Source organism: Dufourea novaeangliae, unplaced genomic scaffold (genome assembly GCF_001272555.1).
Source record: "Dufourea novaeangliae isolate 0120121106 unplaced genomic scaffold, ASM127255v1 scaffold76, whole genome shotgun sequence".
Classification (NCBI taxonomy): Eukaryota; Metazoa; Arthropoda; class Insecta; order Hymenoptera; family Halictidae; genus Dufourea; species Dufourea novaeangliae.
The window spans coordinates 1,112,647-1,132,524 of record NW_015373950.1 but is presented as its reverse complement, the minus strand read 5'-3'; the positions used below and the strand labels follow the sequence as shown (position 1 = coordinate 1,132,524).

At 43.6% G+C, this 19,878-nt stretch overlaps 1 protein-coding gene across 1 annotated transcript; it reads left to right on the top strand.

Moving 5' to 3' along the window:
* The first annotated feature begins 622 nt into the window (after nucleotides 1-622).
* On the top strand, nucleotides 623-4,873 carry LOC107186158 (slit homolog 3 protein). Its single transcript, XM_015573971.1, has one exon. The coding sequence runs from the start codon at nucleotides 623-625 to the stop codon at nucleotides 4,733-4,735; it is 4,113 nt and encodes a 1,370-aa protein (XP_015429457.1). The 3' UTR covers nucleotides 4,736-4,873.
* Nucleotides 4,874-19,878: the final 15,005 nt, after the last annotated feature.

Here is a 19,878-nt window from a genome sequence, read left to right as displayed (position 1 = left end):
ATCAGTGCTAGTGCTTGATGCGAGGCGAGTGTGTACGGTGGTGCACGGTCGCTTCGCGAATACGGGGTTTGCACGGGACTGTTTTCGTTCTGTCGCTTCGTTAAAGCGTGCTCGTACTACTTGCCGCGACGGGTGTTACTTACCCCCCCCTCTCTGGATTGGAACGGTGTAACAGAGTGCATCACGTAAGGGACGTATATGTAGAACCGTGCGAAGCGACGTGAAAAAAAGGGATCCGAAGGGCGAGAAGCGGTTACGGACGGTGCGGGGGGCAGTCAATCGGAAAGATCGCGAGTGAGACACGGTGGAGGAACGTAGAGCAGGGTGGCTCGCCACCAGGCAACTACGAATAAAGGGCAAGAGAAATGGGCCGGTCCGTACTTACGTGATAGGAGGTGCATGAGCGCGCGCGCGCTCGCACTCGTTCGCGTGTGTATGTGCGTGCGTGTGGCATCGCTGTGCGACGAGTGTGTCCGTGAGGAAGGGGTGAGCGAGGGTGCGAAATAGTATCCCTGTATCCCAAAAGTGCTACGAGATTGCGAAGCCTAACACCTCCCGAAAAAAAAGAAAGAAGAAGCGCCAAAGAGCCGCGTAACCATCCCCCTCCTGCGACGATCCCAAGATGACAGCGAAGTATATTTTTATGACGCTGGTGAACGCGGCTTTTCTCTGCCTCGCATCGACCATACTCTCGGAATCGGCCGGAGCCTCTTGCAAGTGGTTGTCCGAGGGTGGTAACGAGACCCGTTCCGCGGACTGCACCCTCCGAGTATTGGATCCCGGCGCGATCACCAGCCTCGTACCGTCCCTCGACGGTGCCCTCAAGTTACGGATACGGTGCAGCGACGTCCATCATTTCGAGAGCAGCTTCAACGCGCAAAGCTGGCAACGGTTGTCCAGTTTGCACGAGTTACACGTGCACGGTTGCAAAGTATTGCGTGTGCCGGACGGCGCTTTTCAACCGTTACTGGAGTTGAAACGACTGACCATCCAGACGTTCAATTCCGCGTGGGCTGCCGGCCGTGTTCTCGAGTTCGCGCCGAGCTCGTTTCTCGGTTTACGGGAACTGCACACCTTGGAGATCGTCGAGAGCAACCTGCAAGCGCTTCCAGTGAATCTTCTGTGCGGGCTAGATAATCTTCAGACGTTGAATCTGACCGGGAACCGTTTCCACGACACGAACGATATCGGATTGAATCGTCGGGATCTACCGACGCACGACCAGAACAACGACGGTGAATCGTGTCGGGCCGATATACGGATTTTGGACTTGTCGCGGAACGAACTGACACGGTTGCCGGAGAACAGCCCGCTGGTTGGACTGCGACAGTTACACGAGCTGCACCTGCAACGGAACGCGATCGAGGAAATTGCCAGTGACGCGCTCACCGGGCTGACCGTGCTTCGTACCTTCAACGCGAGTTATAATTCCTTGGACTCGTTGCCCGAAGGGTTGTTCGCCAGCACGCGGGACCTTCGAGAAATACACCTGGCGTACAACGGCCTCCGCGACCTGCCGAAGGGTATATTCACTCGGCTGGAGCAGCTGCTCGTGCTGAATCTGGCCGGCAATCGGCTGGGCAGCGACCAAGTGGACGAGACCACGTTTCTCGGTCTGATACGTCTGATCGTACTAGACCTATCGTACAATCTGTTGACGCACATCGACGCCCGTATGTTCAAGGATCTATTCTTCCTGCAGATTCTCGATCTACGGAATAACTCGATCGATCGGATCGAGAGCAACGCCTTTTTGCCGCTCTACAATCTACACACCCTCGAGCTGTCCGAGAACAAGCTTCACACCGTGGGAGCGCAACTATTCAACGGTCTGTTCGTACTAAACCGGCTGACGTTGTCCGGCAACACTATCGCGAGCATCGACCCGCTCGCGTTTCGCAACTGTTCCGATTTGAAGGAACTGGATCTGAGCGGTAACGAGCTCACGGCGGTGCCCGACGCGTTACGCGACCTCACTTTCTTGAAAACCCTCGACCTCGGCGAGAACCGGATCAACGATTTTCACAATGGCTCGTTCCGTAATCTTCATCAGTTAACCGGCCTGCGATTGATCGGCAACGATATCGGTAATCTGTCGCGCGGTATGCTCTGGGATCTGCCGAATCTGCAGATCTTGAATCTCGCCAGGAACAAGGTCCAACACGTCGAGATGCACGCGTTCGAACGGAACGTACGGCTCGAAGCGATACGATTGGACGGGAACTTTCTGTCGAACATAAACGGTGTCTTCACCAGCATAGCAAGCCTGCTGTTGCTGAATCTGTCCGAGAATCATATCGAGTGGTTCGATTACGCTTTCATACCTGGTAACTTGAAATGGTTGGACATACATGGGAATTTCATTGAGAATCTCGGCAACTACTACGAGATTCGTGATTCGAAAGTGAAAACCTTGGACGCCAGTCACAATCGGATCACAGAGCTGTCGCCGTTGTCCGTCCCGGACAGCGTTGAGTTGCTCTTCATAAACAACAATTACATCAGCGTCGTACGACCAAACACCTTCGCCGATAAGGTGAACTTGACCAGGGTCGATATGTACGCGAATCTGATCGAGACCATGGAATTGACCTCGTTGCTACTGACCAAAGTCCCGGAGGATCGACCTTTGCCGGAGTTTTACATCGGCGGGAATCCGTTCAACTGCAACTGTTCGATGGACTGGCTGCCGGCGATCAACAATCAAACGTCGACCAGAGAATATCCCCGGATCATGGATCTGGACAATGTGATGTGTCGTACATCCGGTCCACGTGGTGTTGCCATAATACCCGCGTCAACGGCCAGATCGGAACAATTTCTATGCCGTTACGAGGCCCATTGTTTCGCCCTATGTCATTGCTGTGATTTCGACGCGTGCGACTGCGAGATGACCTGCCCGGCCGGCTGCAAGTGCTACAACGATCGTACATGGAACACGAACGCGGTGGATTGTTCCGGGATGGGTGTGGAGGAGATACCACGGCGTATACCGATGGACGCGACCGAGGTCTATCTGGACGGTAACGTGTTACGCGAGTTGCAAAATCATGTGTTCATCGGACGGAAAAATATGCGTGTGCTTTACGTGAACGCGAGCGGCATCGAGTCTATACAAAACCGTACGTTCAACGGTTTGAACAATCTACAGATTCTTCATCTAGAGGACAATAGGATACGAGAGTTAAAGGGTTTCGAGTTCGAGCGACTTTCGCATCTGCGCGAGCTTTATCTGCAGAATAATGTGATAGGATTTATCGGTAACCTAACGTTCTTGCCGTTACGTTCCCTGGAGATATTGCGATTGAGCGGCAACCGACTGGTAACGTTCCCGGTGTGGCAGGTCACTCTAAACGCTCGTCTCGTCGAGCTTTCGTTGGGTAGCAATCCATGGTCCTGTCGTTGTAAATTCCTTCAGGAATTGTCTTCGTGGGTCTCGGACAACGCGCACAAAGTCATCGATGCGAGCGACGTTTGGTGTTATTACGGGGGTGACGCGAGATCAGCCTATAGGCGTCGTTTGAACGTCAACGAGACCGTCTGTTCCGATTACTTTTCGCAAGGTGGCGTAATAGAGAGCATCATGGTTTCCGATTATTTACCGTTAGTCGCTGCCACGTTGTCCGCGGTTCTGGTATTGTTGGTGATCATAGTCTTAGTGTTTATATTCCGTGAACCGGTCGGCGCCTGGGCGTACTCGAAGTACGGATTACGTTTCTTGCGCACGAAACCAGGAAAATCGACCGGTACAACAACGATCCCCTCGGCGGCGCCGATGACCGCGTGCTGCGACGGCGATCGCGAACGTCTATACGATTGTTACGTTTGTTACAGCCCCGGCGACGAGAATTTCGTGCTCCACTCGTTGGCGGTGGAGCTCGAACACGGCGCCGCGGGACTGAGATTGTGTCTGCATCATCGTGATCTGCCCTGTGTACTGCGTGCTTCCGCTCCGGCGCCGGTCGTTCTCGAGGCGGTCGACGCTTCTAGGCGCGTGTTAATCGTTCTGACCCGTAATTTCTTGCAAACGGAATGGTCCCGTTTCGAGTTCCGCGCGGCGTTACACGAGGCACTTCGCGGTCGTGCTACCCAATTGATCGTCATCCAGGCTGGTCAGGCGTGTCCGGAGATCGTGGAACGGGATCCTGAACTGCGGCCGTATTTACGTACAGCCGCGGCGATACTCACGTGGGGGGAGAAGAGGTTCTGGGAACGTCTTCGGTACGCGATACCGCCCGCGAATATGGGTGACATATCGATGGAGAGCAAATCCTCGCCGCTCGTTTACAAACGGAACATTAATACGTACACGCTGGACGGCGTTGGCAGTGAGAAAACAACGATGTCGACCCTACGGGCGCAGGAGAGACAAAGGTCTTTCTTCAAAGACTCGTCGCCAACGACCGCGTTGATGTTACAACACGCGCCGCCGCCCGCCTATTCCTGCGGCACGGTCTCGATGCCGCAACATCAACCGCCGCCGTCGTCCCCGCAGCCCAGGCTGACCGTCAATCACGCCTACCGGGATGCGGTCACTGTACCAGGTAGCAATCTCATCGCCGCGAACACGACCGTGTGCAGCGGCAGCAGCGAGGATCACAGGAGACCGCTGTCCGAGCACATATACTCGTCCATCGACTCGGATTATTCGACATTGGAGCGAACCGCCTGGAGACAGCAACAACCACCGCCGCCGCCGCCGCCGCCATCGTCCGGCCAGGCGTATCTCGTCTAGCTCCGCGCGAATTGTCTTCTTCTCCTCTGCTTGTGATACACTTCTCGATCGACAAAACGAAAAATAGAAACAGCTTTTCTCTCGCTTTTCGCGGTCCGTGCGCGCGAACCGAGGGGGACGGATTGGTATTGTACTGGGTGGACCACGAGACGTGGGTCGGCTTAGATTATTCTACTGCAGACCTGGGCAAGCTTTATTTGAAATGAAAATAAGAAATACCTATTCGAAGTAATTTCGTTCGGAACTTTACTTTCGATACTGTTAGGAAAATAAAAATATTATCGGTTCGTTTGAAATAATAGCAAGTTCAAATAATGTATTATTTTGTTATTTTTGTATTTCAAATTTGACGAAAGAAATAATACGCAGAATAATATGGAACGAAACGATTTTATTTTAAGAAATCTTTACAGCAATTTGATTTAAGCAGAATCAGCGTGCGTCTAATATTGTCGCGAAAGAAAATAATCGTTCCACTGGCGTGGAAGTTGGAAGAGGGGTGTTACTCTTCAGAAAAATATCGATAAACCAAACTCCGACCTAGTCACATGATATAATTTTGAAGAACAATTTCACAATTATTTCTAAGAATTATTTCAAACGATTAAAAAATAAAATAACATGTTATTTGAAGTGATATTTCAAATAATGTTATTTCAGACGTGATCACAGGCAAGGAAATAATTATGAAATAAAATAACATGTTGTTTGAAATAAGATTTCAAATGATATCATTTCAGAAATGACCAGGTCTGTTCTACTACTAGCTGTTGGATCGAAAATTGTTTGGCTAGTATAACATGATTCAAGGAAAGCTTTAAGATGATTGTACCGAATTTTGCGTCCACCCTTTTTTATCCAGGGTTTTCAAGAAGACCTTCAGTTTTTTTTTATAGATAAACCTGTCATTTTTTTACGTCCGTCTTTTAACAGTATCTAGGTAAGATGAATTTGGGAAGCATCATAAGAAATCATTTTTTTTTTTCTAAACCAAATATTAAGAAAATATCATTAATGTTACTTAAAACGATGTTCAAAGTAGTGCCCATCAGCTTCAATACACATGTGAACGGTTAAGAAACGATTGCTTAGATATTTATGACGTACAATAATCTTATAAATAGTTACCTTACAAAAATAGTTCTATTTATGACAGTAGAATAATGTTAGATAATTCACGTTTCGTGGTCCATCCTATATACATTTAGGTAAAGGTTGATGAATTTGTATCATCGTCTAGGTTGGATCACTACTGTAACTTGTTACATATAAGCAAATTGCGCTGTATGACAGAAAATACGTGTATAATAGTGGTGATTTCATTAACTAGCTTGTTACTATATAACCAACACACATTGTCTATCATACAGCGCAAATTGCTTGCACATGACAAATTACAATAGTGGTTCAAATTCGGCAATTTTCCCCACTGTATACTTCGCGATCGCAAATATTTTCAGGCTTCTTCCTCCTGTACATGATCACTCCGATAACCTTGGATAGTTGATAAATGAACGATATATATATTTTCGATTGCATATTTCGTGTGTCGAGTATCGAAGGTTACGAGGTAGACACAGGGGATTTCGAGTTGTTCGGTATATACCTCTTCGAGATTATCGAGCTTTCGCCATGTTATACAGCTTTTCCGTTTGATGGAACGGTATTTCCACGATGAAACACCTCGATTAGGCGAGGCACCTACCCACGAACCACTATGGAAATATTTGTTTGTCGTGACGTTCCTTTTTCTTCCCCGTGGAAATACGTTCACTCTCGCTTTGTTTCATCGGTAAAAGCGTGATTGTCCACTTTTCCACTCCTGCCATTTCCTTTTTTTTCCGCCCTCTCCCTCGTGTTCTCTCTCTATGATTCTAACCCTCTTCCCTTTCTTTCCGTTGTCTTTCATCTTTCTCTTGTTTCCTGGATATCAGAACCTCAACCTCCACCCTTCTCTCTCGCTCCATCTGTTTCTCTTCGGGAACAGATTGCGCGCGCAGAAACTGTACTATGTGAATTTCTGAATGGTGTCTCGCGAGTACCTAGTTCGACTGGGACTCTTCTATTCCCCCTCTCTCTCTCTCTCTCTCTCTCTCTCTCTTTTTTTCTCTCCCAATTCGCTTGACGACTTTTCCACCGAACAATTAAGTATAAACAAGCCGTCTCTTTTCGCACGGAATCGCCGGGAAATCGTCTCGAAACGCCGATCTATTTCCCCCACGCGCGCGTGTGTACATATTTATTATACGAAAAAAAAAAAAAAGAAATAAAGAATGGAATAAACGCAATATGTAAATAGGGCTGCGCAAGCTGTGTACGCGTTGTCAGCGTACGTGTACGTATGCACATTGTACATATTATATATTATCTATGATACGAAACAGAAAGCAACGGCGAATACACGTTGATTCGGACGTGTGAACGGCCGTTCGCGCTGCTTAGAGAGTTTTAGCTTCGATTTTTGAATTCTCGACTAGGTAGAGTGACCTTTTTGTAATTTTATATGTCCAACGGAATATTGTACGATATGTAAATATGTATATCTCGAGACGTCGCCTCATGTAAGATAATTATTCGTCGCGTAAGAACCGGAATGATACGAAAGAAGAGCAAGAAAAAAAAAAAAAGTTGGTAATTAAGAGTGAGAAACGAAAAAAAAGAACGGAACACAGAGAGTCATGCGCCCGCGACACCACCGTGTGCAATCCACGCACACGCGATTCCGCGCATGCGTCGCGAACTTAACTGTATACTTGATTTATTTAAATCATGTGAATAAATTTATAAAATACGTTATTATTATACACCTTGCGAATCGTGTACCTGATTTACACTCATATCCTCGAATTCGCTTAGAAATTACAATGTGAACAATCGATTGACAAATACGCATGTTACACCACAAAAGCTTGTCCACCATTGTTATTACATTTCTCCTTGAAGAATCGATCATAATTGTTGCTTCCGAATTTACTACTAGACCAAAGCACTCAAACTGACCGGTTAGCACACTTTTATAATAATGATTCAAAATGTTACAACAATGCAATTTCCCAGATCTTTTACAACTTTCATTGCAATATGAAAGTGAAGAAATTGATATTGAAATTCGTATATTTTCAAAAGTTTCTCATGTTTATTAATCTGTTTGAAATACATATCGTTTATCGTCGGTAGTACTAGTCTTAATGCAATTACATAATAATTAGACTCTAGATTTTATGCATTTATAGCCTATAGGTCTCTGTGAAATACAATGAAGGGCGAAACTTTCGTCAGATGCAACGAGTTTTCTATTTTCTTTTGAGCCTAATAAGATACTTAAAGAAAGAAATTTATACTTTTGTTTTTGTCTTTATGAACAACTTTCTAAAATGTGATTTTGCATATAAATCCGCTATCTAATAATAATAATTTTAAACTATACAGGGTACGCCACAAAGCTTATCCACCGTTGTTATTACATTTCTGTTTGGAGAATCGATTAAAATTGTTGTTTCCAAATTTACCACTAGACCAAAACACTCGAACTGACCGGTTAGTACAGTTTTATAATGACAATTCAAAATGTTACAAGAAATTGCTTTAGAAATTTGTATATTTTCAAAAGTTTCTCATGTTTATTAACCTGTTAGAAATACATATCGTTTATCGTCGGTAGCGCTAGTGTTAACGCAATTACATAACAATAATTGCAAAATCTACAGGGTACGCCACAAAGCTTGTCCACCGTTATCATATTTCTTCTCGGTGAACCAATCGAAATTGTTTCCAATATTAATATTATCGCTTCGAAGAACCTTTAAAACTATGTCGTCACGATAAAAACAGAGAAAAGTATGCGATTCACTTTGTCTACAGATACAATTAGCAATAACACGGGTATTAGTTTATTTCTAGTTTGCGGGATTTAAAAAAAAAAAAAACAAACAAATATCGATTTCACGATTTTTCTTTTACCGACCATCAATCTATATTTTCCGCGAATTACACTTAAAACAAATTCACTGAATACGCAATCTGAATCAGAGCTGCGGTAACTTTGCTCGGTTTCCACGTGTGCACACATTCTATTCCGTGATCAAAATATTTGCAAATATATTCCGTGGAAATAGCCTGTGTAACGGTGTTGTTTCTCATACAGCCGGTTGTCGTTACATACACTGTACTCCATATACTATATAGATCGCGAACGGAACATTGATCCTAGTCAGCGCCACCGCGCACTCACTGCACACCATCTGCACACTTACATTATTAATGCGCCTACACCACCACCACCTGCACGTATCACAGAGACGAACGATGTTTCTATTTGGAAAATCTGTTTCTTTCGATGGAGAAACTGGAATAAGGGGGGGGAGGGAGAAGGGGAATGAAAATCGTCGATCTGGTCGTCGACAAAAACGAAGACAGCAGGAGGATCGCCAATGTGGGTATACATAACATCGAAGGTTCGTTCTCTTGCGAATACACAAATTGCTTCCGTTCGATACCAACTACCCGGAAAGTTTTCCGTTCTCGAAACTTTAAACACGCCGCCGTTTATAGAACGATAACAGGCTGAAGAAAGATATACACGCTGTATCCAACTAATATACAGTCTGTTTCACAAGAGCGTTGGAACGATATCTAGAAAAAGAATTGATACTTTTCAAACATTCGATAACAGGTTTATAGTACATCTGAAACACTATGACGCTTTATTAAGGGGTCATGGCAGAAATTTTCGAAAAATCGATTTTTCACTTTCTACATTTTCTTTAAGTACATCATCGAGAGAATAGTCTGCGTAAATTTCAAGGTAATCCAATTAAAAATGACAGAGTTATAGGCGTTGAAAAATGAACATTTTATATAAGTGTAAGCTTGACTTGAAACTTTTTAAACGCGTTTTTCTCGAAACTACATTTTTCAAATCGGTGATCAATATTTCTCGAAAACTACTGTGTCGATTTACATGAAACCTTTTGCGCTTTTTTTTTAAAACAGGAAAACTTGTCCTTGAACGAAGGATTTTTTTTTCGTTCCATACTTTTTTTTTTAATTGATCAAAGAGTGATTTTTAGGTGAAAATCGTACTTTTTCAGGAAAATGTCCGCCATTTTGTTCCTAATCAATATTTCGAAAAACCCTACGTTCAAGGACAAGATTGTTTCTTCCATTACATAAATCTTACTGAATGTTTAATTTCAAATGAACCGTTACGAAGTTACTGTGATCACGACAGACCACTTTTTGTGAAGAGACATCCTTGGAGATCGCTTACCATTTATTTACTAACAAATATTTTTAAATAAAAAAATTATCTTATAATCTAGAAACTGCAATTTTTGAAACACAAACACAGTTTTTGAAAAAGGCCTTATAGTTTTTGAGAAAAAAATTCCCAAAGAACACTCTTTTTTCGGTCTCCTGACTGAGCATGACCTTTTAAAGATCTGTCAGTTCGGCTTCGTCTGTCATTGTAAACACTCGAATTTCAAAATAAGTGCGGCTTACGTTAAACGGTTCGAATGCAGTGTTTTTTTGCACAAATCCTAAAGGACCAAAATTGATCTTCTTAACGACAGCGGTTCGTTACAGGAAAAAGTCGAACGAGTTCGTGAGGAATTGAGTGAAACGGTATAGGGCTGCAAAGTATGTTGATAATCTTGAAAAGAGAGGGAAGACGCGTATGACAAGTGATAGAGAGGACAAAAACCATTTAAAAATTTTGTAAAAAATATTTTATTTTTCTTAAAAAAAAAAAAGGTCTATTAGTCTACCAGAGAGTGATTTGGTCAAGATAATTCATCTTGGGTGTTACAAGAAGTCAATGATCCAAAAAATCGGAGCCGGAGAATCCTAAACTAGCCTTCACAATCAGTACACGCTAAATCGATTGAAAATTTCTGGAGCATCATCGAGCTCAAGCTTCGTGACAGGCATACTTACTTTAAAGCAGCTATACCGCCAAATTAAACAAACATACAGGACATTCCTTGAGGGGTACCTACGCACGAAACTTGAGCAAAAGCATACAGGAGCTATACTTGAACACGAAGGAGATTACGAATTATATTAGATAATTAAATCGTAGTGTTCTAGATGTACTATAAGTCAGTTTATGAATTTTAGAACGAATATCAATTATTTTTCCAGATATCGTTCCAACGCTCTTGTGAAACAGACTGTACGTACATACTTTTATTTCACGTATGTATGTATGTATGTATGTATGTATGTATGTAGCAGTCAAAGCGTGGAGAATAAAACCAGCCGGTTAAAGTTTGCCCCGTAAAGTTTCGGGGCGCATAGTTGTCGTAACTGCCGATAGAAATCTCCGCCTGTATATACCCCCGTTTTACACAAGCTCCGGACCAGGTGTCGCATCGAGATCCAAGCATCTTGTATCGCATAGATATTTCCTAAAATATGATTTCCGCGGTGCGCCGCTGGTAATCTAGCTAGCTCCCCGCCTCCCTCGAGTGGGCAGCAGTCCACACGGAAACCAGTTTTCTCGGTTACCTGGCGGAATGTAAGTACAGCTGTAATTACTTACACACCATACTTACCCGGCCACGTGATCGGATCCTAGCCCGGGCAAGCTGAGCAGATAGAGAGGGAGGTAGAGAAAGATAGAAATATTCAGGTCTACGAGGCGTGTTCGCTCGGCCGATCTTTGCGGTATCACACGGCCGCGCCAATTTCCGTTCCGTATCGTGGGGCAAGAGAGGGCCCCGCGGCCGAGGCGGGTCGATCACCAACACACAAGGTTTTGCACACCGCCGCCGCACGACGGCAATTCAGGAGAAAGGGAACTAACGATAAAACGGTCGAGCGTCCTCGAGATCTGCGAGAGAGCACCTTTCACCGTGAGAGATCAAAGAAGGGGAGGGGAAGGGTGGGCGCCACGCGTCGCGTCAAGTTCGTTATATAGGTCGTTCTTGCGAAACACCATTGAGGACTAAAGCTGAGCAATTGACGGCCTTGAGGATCGCCCCCGATCCCAATGGCGCGAAACCGTCCAGGACATTGGCCTGTATCCAACGTGCACGATAATTTACATACTGGCATACCTACGATTCCTCCCCCCCCCCCTACCCTTTGTACATATATCCTATTCCCGTGGAAACGATAACGAAATGCCAGTAATCTTTCCCTGGTTCGCTATATTGCTCTGTCGATCGATAATGGAATCAATTTTGCGCCACACATTCGCCGAGCACGGCGATCGTGCCACACGGGGCTACGCCTCTGCTCGTATCGTTGCACCGCCAGGCCTCGAGATCTGGTTCCAATCTTTTTTGTAGGTTTTTCTTTCCCTCACTCTTCGTGTGTGTGTGTGTCGTGCCAGTAAAATCGCTTTTTACGATCGGTCAACGTCGTGGTCGTCGGGTTCTCCGGCAAAAACTTTAACATATCTGCGACCGTGGGTTGCCAACGGTGTACCGTATGTACACGCCGTATACCCTGGAGAAGCGTTAGATCCTCTCCGTTTGCTTTTATCGGGTGGCGGCGACGGAACGATAGGTCCGTTTCCCATTGCGTGTAATGGCAATTCGACTGCTCGGTGGTTTTCCTAGTATTTGTTAGCGAGCAAAAGAGAAAGAGAGAGAGAGAGAGAGAGGGAGAGTGAGTTCGAAAGTGTACGATATCGTTGTCGGGGTTTTGTGACTTGCGTGACGACTGCCATGTTTGCAGAGAGAACTTAGCGCGGACTCGCCCCGGTCGCGCCACCTGCGCCGTTACCTGTGCCTCTGCTACCTCGCGCATATACATATACAATCCAGGGGCCACCTAACCGCCCCCAGACCCCCTCGCAACGTCCCACTGTATCAACCAACACTACCTCGCCGGATCCCTCACCCTTTACCCCGCCCCCCTCTGTACTGGCACTCGTTAAGCGTACGCCGTCCGTCGTCCCTGTCGCTGTCGTTGCCCTCTTTCCATCCTCCCCCCCCCCCCCCTTTTTCTTCTTCTCTCCTCCATTTTCCAGCCGTTACACGCTACCCGTGGCCAACTACACATATACACAGAGAACCAGCAACCACGGACGAGGGAACAACAATGCGAATACCCACGTGTCTGCACGCGATCCCTATCCTGACATTTGGGCATCCCTTATCCAAGTGTTCCCCCCCCCCTCCTCCCACATACCGAACTAACTTCGACTCCGAGTAACAGTTCCTTTAATTCTTAATTGTGCGCTAGATTTACGAGCAACCACGTTTCTTTTTCTTCTGCCCCGCCGTCGGTTGGACGTGTGCTCCTTTGGAAACGGACTACAAAAGGATCAACCGGAACATAGAAAACGTCGCCTCCGTCTCCAGTCCAGGCTCGTGCCCTATAGCCATCGTCGCCCGCCTCCCCTCCATCCCGTAGAATGACGGTTTTCACGATTATCCCGCCGGATCGGCATTCGCGGGACCGCATAAAACTACGGGATCTCGTGGACGTGCCCGCACGTTGCCATTTCACCCCCTCCGCCGCGAGAACACGCGCGTATGCCTTCAATGAGGTGGGTAAATGGGACCGCGGGAGCTGGCTCCGATCTAAACTAGAAGGCACCGGGGGCGCTGCGTGACCTGTCACCGTGAGCGCCGCTAGATTTATACGCGGATGCTAACTTGTCGCATATTTACTCCGTCGAGTTTCCCTTCTCTCGTTGGCCCCTCCCTCCCGCCTTCCTCTACCTTTTTGAGGTACCTTTTGCCTCAGCCCACCTACCCTACTTACTTTCCAATGTTCACCGGTCGCTCTGCCACCCCCCCCATCCCCCTTAAACCTCTCGTTCTTGCGTCCCCCTTGCTCGCACCCCCTCGATGACAAGCCGCAACAATGCTAGGGGTAGACTGCCCGACGCCACAAGCAGATACCAACTGCCACGCAGCGACGACCACTTTTTTTTTTTGCCCCATTCTTCCCCTCCCCTCTCCCGTTTCTTTCTGCTCATAGGGTGTAGATACCTGGCCGCAAAACGTCGCCGTCCAGGTAGCCACCCAACTGCCGCCGCCGTCGCTGTCGTGTCTATCGACCACCCATATATATTCCGGAACAACGCGTCTCGGGGACCTCCGAGACCAGTGATCCGTGTAGAATCGTATACAACTGAAAAGATCGGACACAGCACAACAACGACCGGCCCACTCCCTTAGATTTATTTGCAACGCGCTATTATCTGTTGCATGAGCCTTCGGCGAACCCGGTGAAACTTCTCGCTCCCTTTCTCTCTGTCTCTCTCCACTCAGGGCAGTTGTTAGCCCCAGCGTGTTTACCCGTTTGATTGTGAAGGCGAAATAAACGGATCGAGACGGGTGAACGTTATTTTTCAATTTCGCTTGATCGCATTAACGGTGTTACGTTCGAAACGGTTTTCATGTAATTACCCTGGACGAGGGGAGCGTACAGCCGGTGTTGTAAAGCGTTTGGAAAAGAATTATCGACGGTACTTTCTTCCGCGTTCTTGTTACTTCTTTGTTTGTTTGTTTTTTTTTTTTTTTTTTTCGAATTCATCACTTTTGGAATGTGCGCCAGCAACACAGCGAAGCAGAGAAAATAACGACGGGATAAGACCACAGGGGTATAATAAGTAGACTGCGCATTTGGCTGAAAGGCCGTCAAATATTAGGAAAAGGTAGCATACTCTGGGTCACCTTTCTGTCTTCGTCTGACATTCATTCCTTTTTGTTCTCTGTACTTTTCTGTTTTCCAGGCAACGACGATTTCTTCACCGTACCATGCGTCGTTAGAAAAAGACAGTCTTTGACATGGTTTGACTACAGGAGACATTGAAATTGCGCGGTCTAAATACCGTGGGTGATTAATTTATTATGAACACTTCGAAATTGCTACTCCTTTTGAATTTTGATGAAGAATGGAATTGAAAATGCCCTTATAATGATACTTTCTTTATGACAAAATATATTGTTATATTTTTAGTAACGTATGGCAACAATTTTACGTCTTTTATAATTTTTCAAAGTATATATATGTATTTTAATATTTTTTTGTTACACAATGCAATTTAACAGTGTTAGAATAAATAACAATCAACGAAAACAAACATATAAATCGGAAGTAACAAGTCATATTTACGATTTATCAACGGTAGCACAAATTGGTAGCTTGTTTCAAGTGTGCATCTTGCTGTACATTGGTTAAACAAAATACTGTTGCAAATTTAGTTAGATTTTGTATCTAATGTTAAGAAAAAAGAAAGGGTACATTTGAACTCATAATAACAACGAAAACACAAAATGTGTCATTTCTCCATCTATTCACAATAATTTGATCATCCACTGTAGATATTTCTACGTTGGGGTGTCCCGTCAAACGACATTTTATTTATTTATTCCCAAATTATAACCCAACACAGGAACTATTTGTTATACAGAACTTTGTACAACTTAATTATATAATAGATTCAAGACACGTCTGCTCACCAAAAGAATCTATCGGAGACGCTCCTGTCAATTGGTTTCAAACAAACTCTCTTGAGAACCCTTTCGACTGAACTATCTTCAGATAGATAAGTCACAAGGATCCACTGGAATGCAGTGCGACTTTTCATGGTGTTGCAACAACATTATACGTCTATAGATCGAACACGATACGTTGTTCGTTGCGCCACGGTGTTCGCTATTCTACGAGGGACGAAAAAAAGGGGGTAGCAGAATTTGATCGTCGATCAGTCCTCTCGCTAATTGTCAATGGTAGTTTCGCTGAAGTCATAGATGAATTCACGGTGGAAAATCAGCCCATCCATCGTTTATTGTATATTACGTTTATTTTATTTTTCTTTTTTTTTTGTTTTTCCGCCGAACCATCCGAGCCCCGCCGCCGTGTATGCACGTGTATCGAATGCAAGGGAATCGCTTGGATCGCGCGGCCGAACAATAACGATTCCGGACGAACATTTTCAATCGCGAAGAATACCATACCTCGATGGTGGCGTGGCATTCGCCGAAAAAAAGAATAAAAATAAAAAAAAAGGATAAAAAATTGCCAGCTATACACGCAATTCTTTCGTCCGCCAATTATTGAACGTTCGCCCCGATGTTAAACGAACCGAGCACCAGGTATAAACACGGAAAACATTCTCTCCCTGGGCGCTCTTAAAATATATTCCTCTGCATCGACGAATAAAACCATGCGATCGAAATATTTTAAACGTATCCAGGAACCGTTGACGTAATGCCCCCCCCCCCCCACGTTTGGCAACAGTGAGGTTCTTCCATTGTGCACGGAATCTTGACTTATGTATCTGGAGGACGCGCATCCTTGGCATATACGCTACGTGACTATGTTAGCCGTTGGATGGAGTAATTGTGTTAGTCAGTAAGTATGCTTCTGGAATACTTAGAGGATTAGAAAATATCTTGCAAAACCTCTAGTGAATTCATCTATACCTAGCGTTTTAAAGTAAAAAGCACTGGGATATCGCAACGGGACTAACAGATAGTAAAGATTTCCAGAAAATACGTTTTGCCACTTTTCACCCCTTTAGGGGTTGAATTTCGAAAAATCCGTTCCTAGTGGATACGTACACCCACGAGCAAACTCGGCTTCCACTAGGGGAAAAAACTTGGTAGATTTATTTCAAGTACTGAAATAATTGTTAAACCGAATGTTAAATTGGGATACATTTCAATAGTTCCCGATACCAAATGGTAGGAGGCCTTTACTCTTACGCCACTTTTTCCCTTAGTGGAAGCCGAATTTGCTCCCGAGGGTACCTACATTATAAGGAGAAGCTATCTCTAAAATTTCTAAATTTCTAAATTTCTGAGCGTTGATGACTCAGTCAGTCAGTCAGTTAGGACTTCTTCTTTTATACAGTCCCTGGACAAAAAATTAGGGCCATCTATAATTTTCCAAGTTTTTTCTGGCAATCGTAGAATTAAAGGGCCAGAACGTATTTTAATAATCATTTTTATTAACTACTTAAGTACGTACCTACATATATATTGCACACATACATATTAAGAACATGTGTTTCTTACTTTGCTGTTATCAGCGCATGCACCCTTTCCGCCATACTCCTTATGCATTGTTTTATGATGTCCATTATTTTGGGATAATTTCGAAATATCCAGAATTTTTTTTAAATCGTCCATTGTGGTAACAAGTGATTCGTGTACAAGGGTTTTAAATAAACTCCAGGCGTTTTCAACGAGATTCATGTCGGGAGATTGCCTGGCAAAAGTAAAAAATAATTAGACATTACATACATTGATGTATAAATTATTAATGTGTATTTATGTAATATACATATATGTACGTACTTTAGTAACTAATAAAAATTATTATTAAATTACGTTCTGGCCTTTCAATTCTACGATTACCATGAAAAATTTCTAAAATTATGGGTCGCCTTAATTTTTTGGGCAGGGACTGTGTAAAAAAAAAAGTCCTGACTGACTAGCTGACTCATCAACAGCCAGCTCCTACCGTTTAACCTACGAACATGAAATTGTAGGGATCGCTTTCACTTAGGACGTACGTATCCATTAAGGAAGGAGTTTTCGAAATTCAACCACTAAAAGAGTGAAAAGGGGTGAAATATATTTTCAGGGAATCTTCACTATCTCTAAGTCGCGATGAGATATCCCAGTACTTTTTCCTTTAAACCGCTACTTATTCAAATGCCTGGTAAGTAATTTCCGGATTTGTTGAAATTCCATCTCCAGTGGGTGAAAAGGTGACTAAACGAGGATAAATTTAATAATACAATATATATCTGTTTTTTATTTTTTACTTTCCATCTTTACAATTAAATTTAAAATTTTTTTATGAAATAATTTTGCCAAATCCTGAAATCCACGCGAACAAAGCCTTGGGGAACAGGCTAGTATACTCGTATGAGTAGGGGTGGATTGAAACGAAATGTTAAAATTCTCAAAACTCGAATTTCTTCGAATCGATAGTTTAGCAGTTCCTACTTTTTACTTCCATTAAATAATATTATAATACGTAATTGAAATTCTGAAAACACTGCGTCAAGCTCCCACCAAACACATGCTGTTGACAGTCTTGACCTACACTTCTACGATCACGATCGATCGCCAACCTACTTATATTTTCTATCCCGAAAACCAAAAACTGAACATCGAGCATTCACGAAGCATCTCGCACCGAATATTCGAGATTTATTCATCGATTTTATATTTTTTCTGACCTAGGTCTTGAAAATTTCGAATCACGAAAGAAGTGCAAAGTTTCGAATTTTCGAAACTCGAAACATTCTTCGATGGGGTTTCGATGTTTCGACGTTTCGAGGAACCCATCCCTAATGCTGAGTATGATCTTCAACTGTATCATAAGAGAATAATTGAGTATCGTTATAATTATATCGACATAGATCAATATCAACTCGTACTCAGATGATCTTCACAACACCTCCTGTTGAGTCATTACAGTAATGTCTCGATGAATGCGACATATTCGAGTAAACTTCAGAGCATTCATGTCAAGAAGCAGAGGTTTTAAGCCCCTCATATAATTGTTTTTTACCCGAAACCGAGTCTCTGCTTAGCTTCTATTTACTCTGTTTTGATTGATTCCAGAGGGGGACCCCCCAGTGGTGGGAACAATGCCGTTGCTCGTGTCGCATTCATCGAGGAATCATTTTATTGAGACTAATAGACATAGAGCAGTTTATGCACATAATACAATAAAGTTTGAGCCATCTTCCTATGATGTGAACGTCAATTTATTAAAAATTTACTTACATCATTATTACTGCCTCCAACGTCTCATGTGTACACATAACGTTTACACAACTTGCCTGGGTTCGTGTATATGTGTGTGCAACTTCACGTGCGTCACATATGTTCAGTATAAGAACATGGCCGCGGCATGGTAGGACACCGGTGTGTGCCCTGAATTCGGGGCAAATCGGTGACTTAATTACGGTAAAATGCGAACGTGAGGCAAGGACAAAGAGAGAAAGAGAGATCGGGCCAGTGGTACTCTCTGAAATTCACTTTCAGTCGTCTAAAACGGGAACCCGATGGAAAGAATATAAATCTTTCATGTAATCTCTCGGGAACTTTCGCGAGTAGTTTTAATTTAAAAGTGGGAAGGGGGCACTTACGAAAACTTACTATATTCTGGCTATATTAAGCTTCTATTTTCACGAGGTGCAGATGTGCTCTTGGTACACAAGATTTTCATGGTGTGTACCGAATGCAATTAAATTTGCTTTATCCAATATTTCATCTTGTAAATTAGTCCTTTTTTTTTAATGTCCGCTCGTAGGCCGTGTCACCCACATGCGGGTATCGTGACAATCGATGCGATCGTATATGACAGTATTATTATGACGGTTTGAAAGAAGTAGGTCTCGATGATGTACAGTGGGGTGACTGACTTGTTAAAGCTACAGCACGAAAGGTATATTTCTTTTTGGGTTCGCGTAGAAATAAAATTATGATATTAAGGTTTATACTCGTGGGTAATATTTAATTGATAATTGTCCACTAAAAATGCATAAAACGAATTAACCATGCTGTTCGACTTGGATTTATACGACCCGAAATGAAGATTGTATTTCAATAGGCATCCCATGTTTGTAAATATTTGCTTTTAATATCGAATGTATTTAAATTTTACGTCTACTTTTTGTGTATTTCCCATTTGTTAAGAACAAATTATTTGAAATATTTGAAATAATATCAAGCAAAAGGATACAAACGTGAAGATTAAGCAAGCAGAAAAGCAGGGTCAGACTTAGCTCATGTGTAATTACATTTAATTTATTCTATATATACAGTCGGTTATAAAAATATTCGGACCCTTGTTATGCGTAAAGAATTTCTTGTTACTCCTACTTCCCAAACGCTCGGGAAAGACAGTAAACATAATGTTGAGTTTGTAACATAATAATGACTTATTCCAAATCAGTCGCAAAAATAAGAATACATCTTTCCAGGATAGTGCTGCTTCACTACGAGAAGAAAAAATCAGTACGGGAAATAGCAAGACTTTTAAAGGTAACCACGAGCCATGAGTATCGTGTCAAACATTGTTAAAAGATATCGAGAGGAAAAGAGGATTGATTCTAAGCTTCAAGAAAACCATCCGAAAATTCCGACCGATGAAGAAGTGAGAATTGAAAATTATATGTCACAATAAATGTAGGACAAACCAACCAGTGA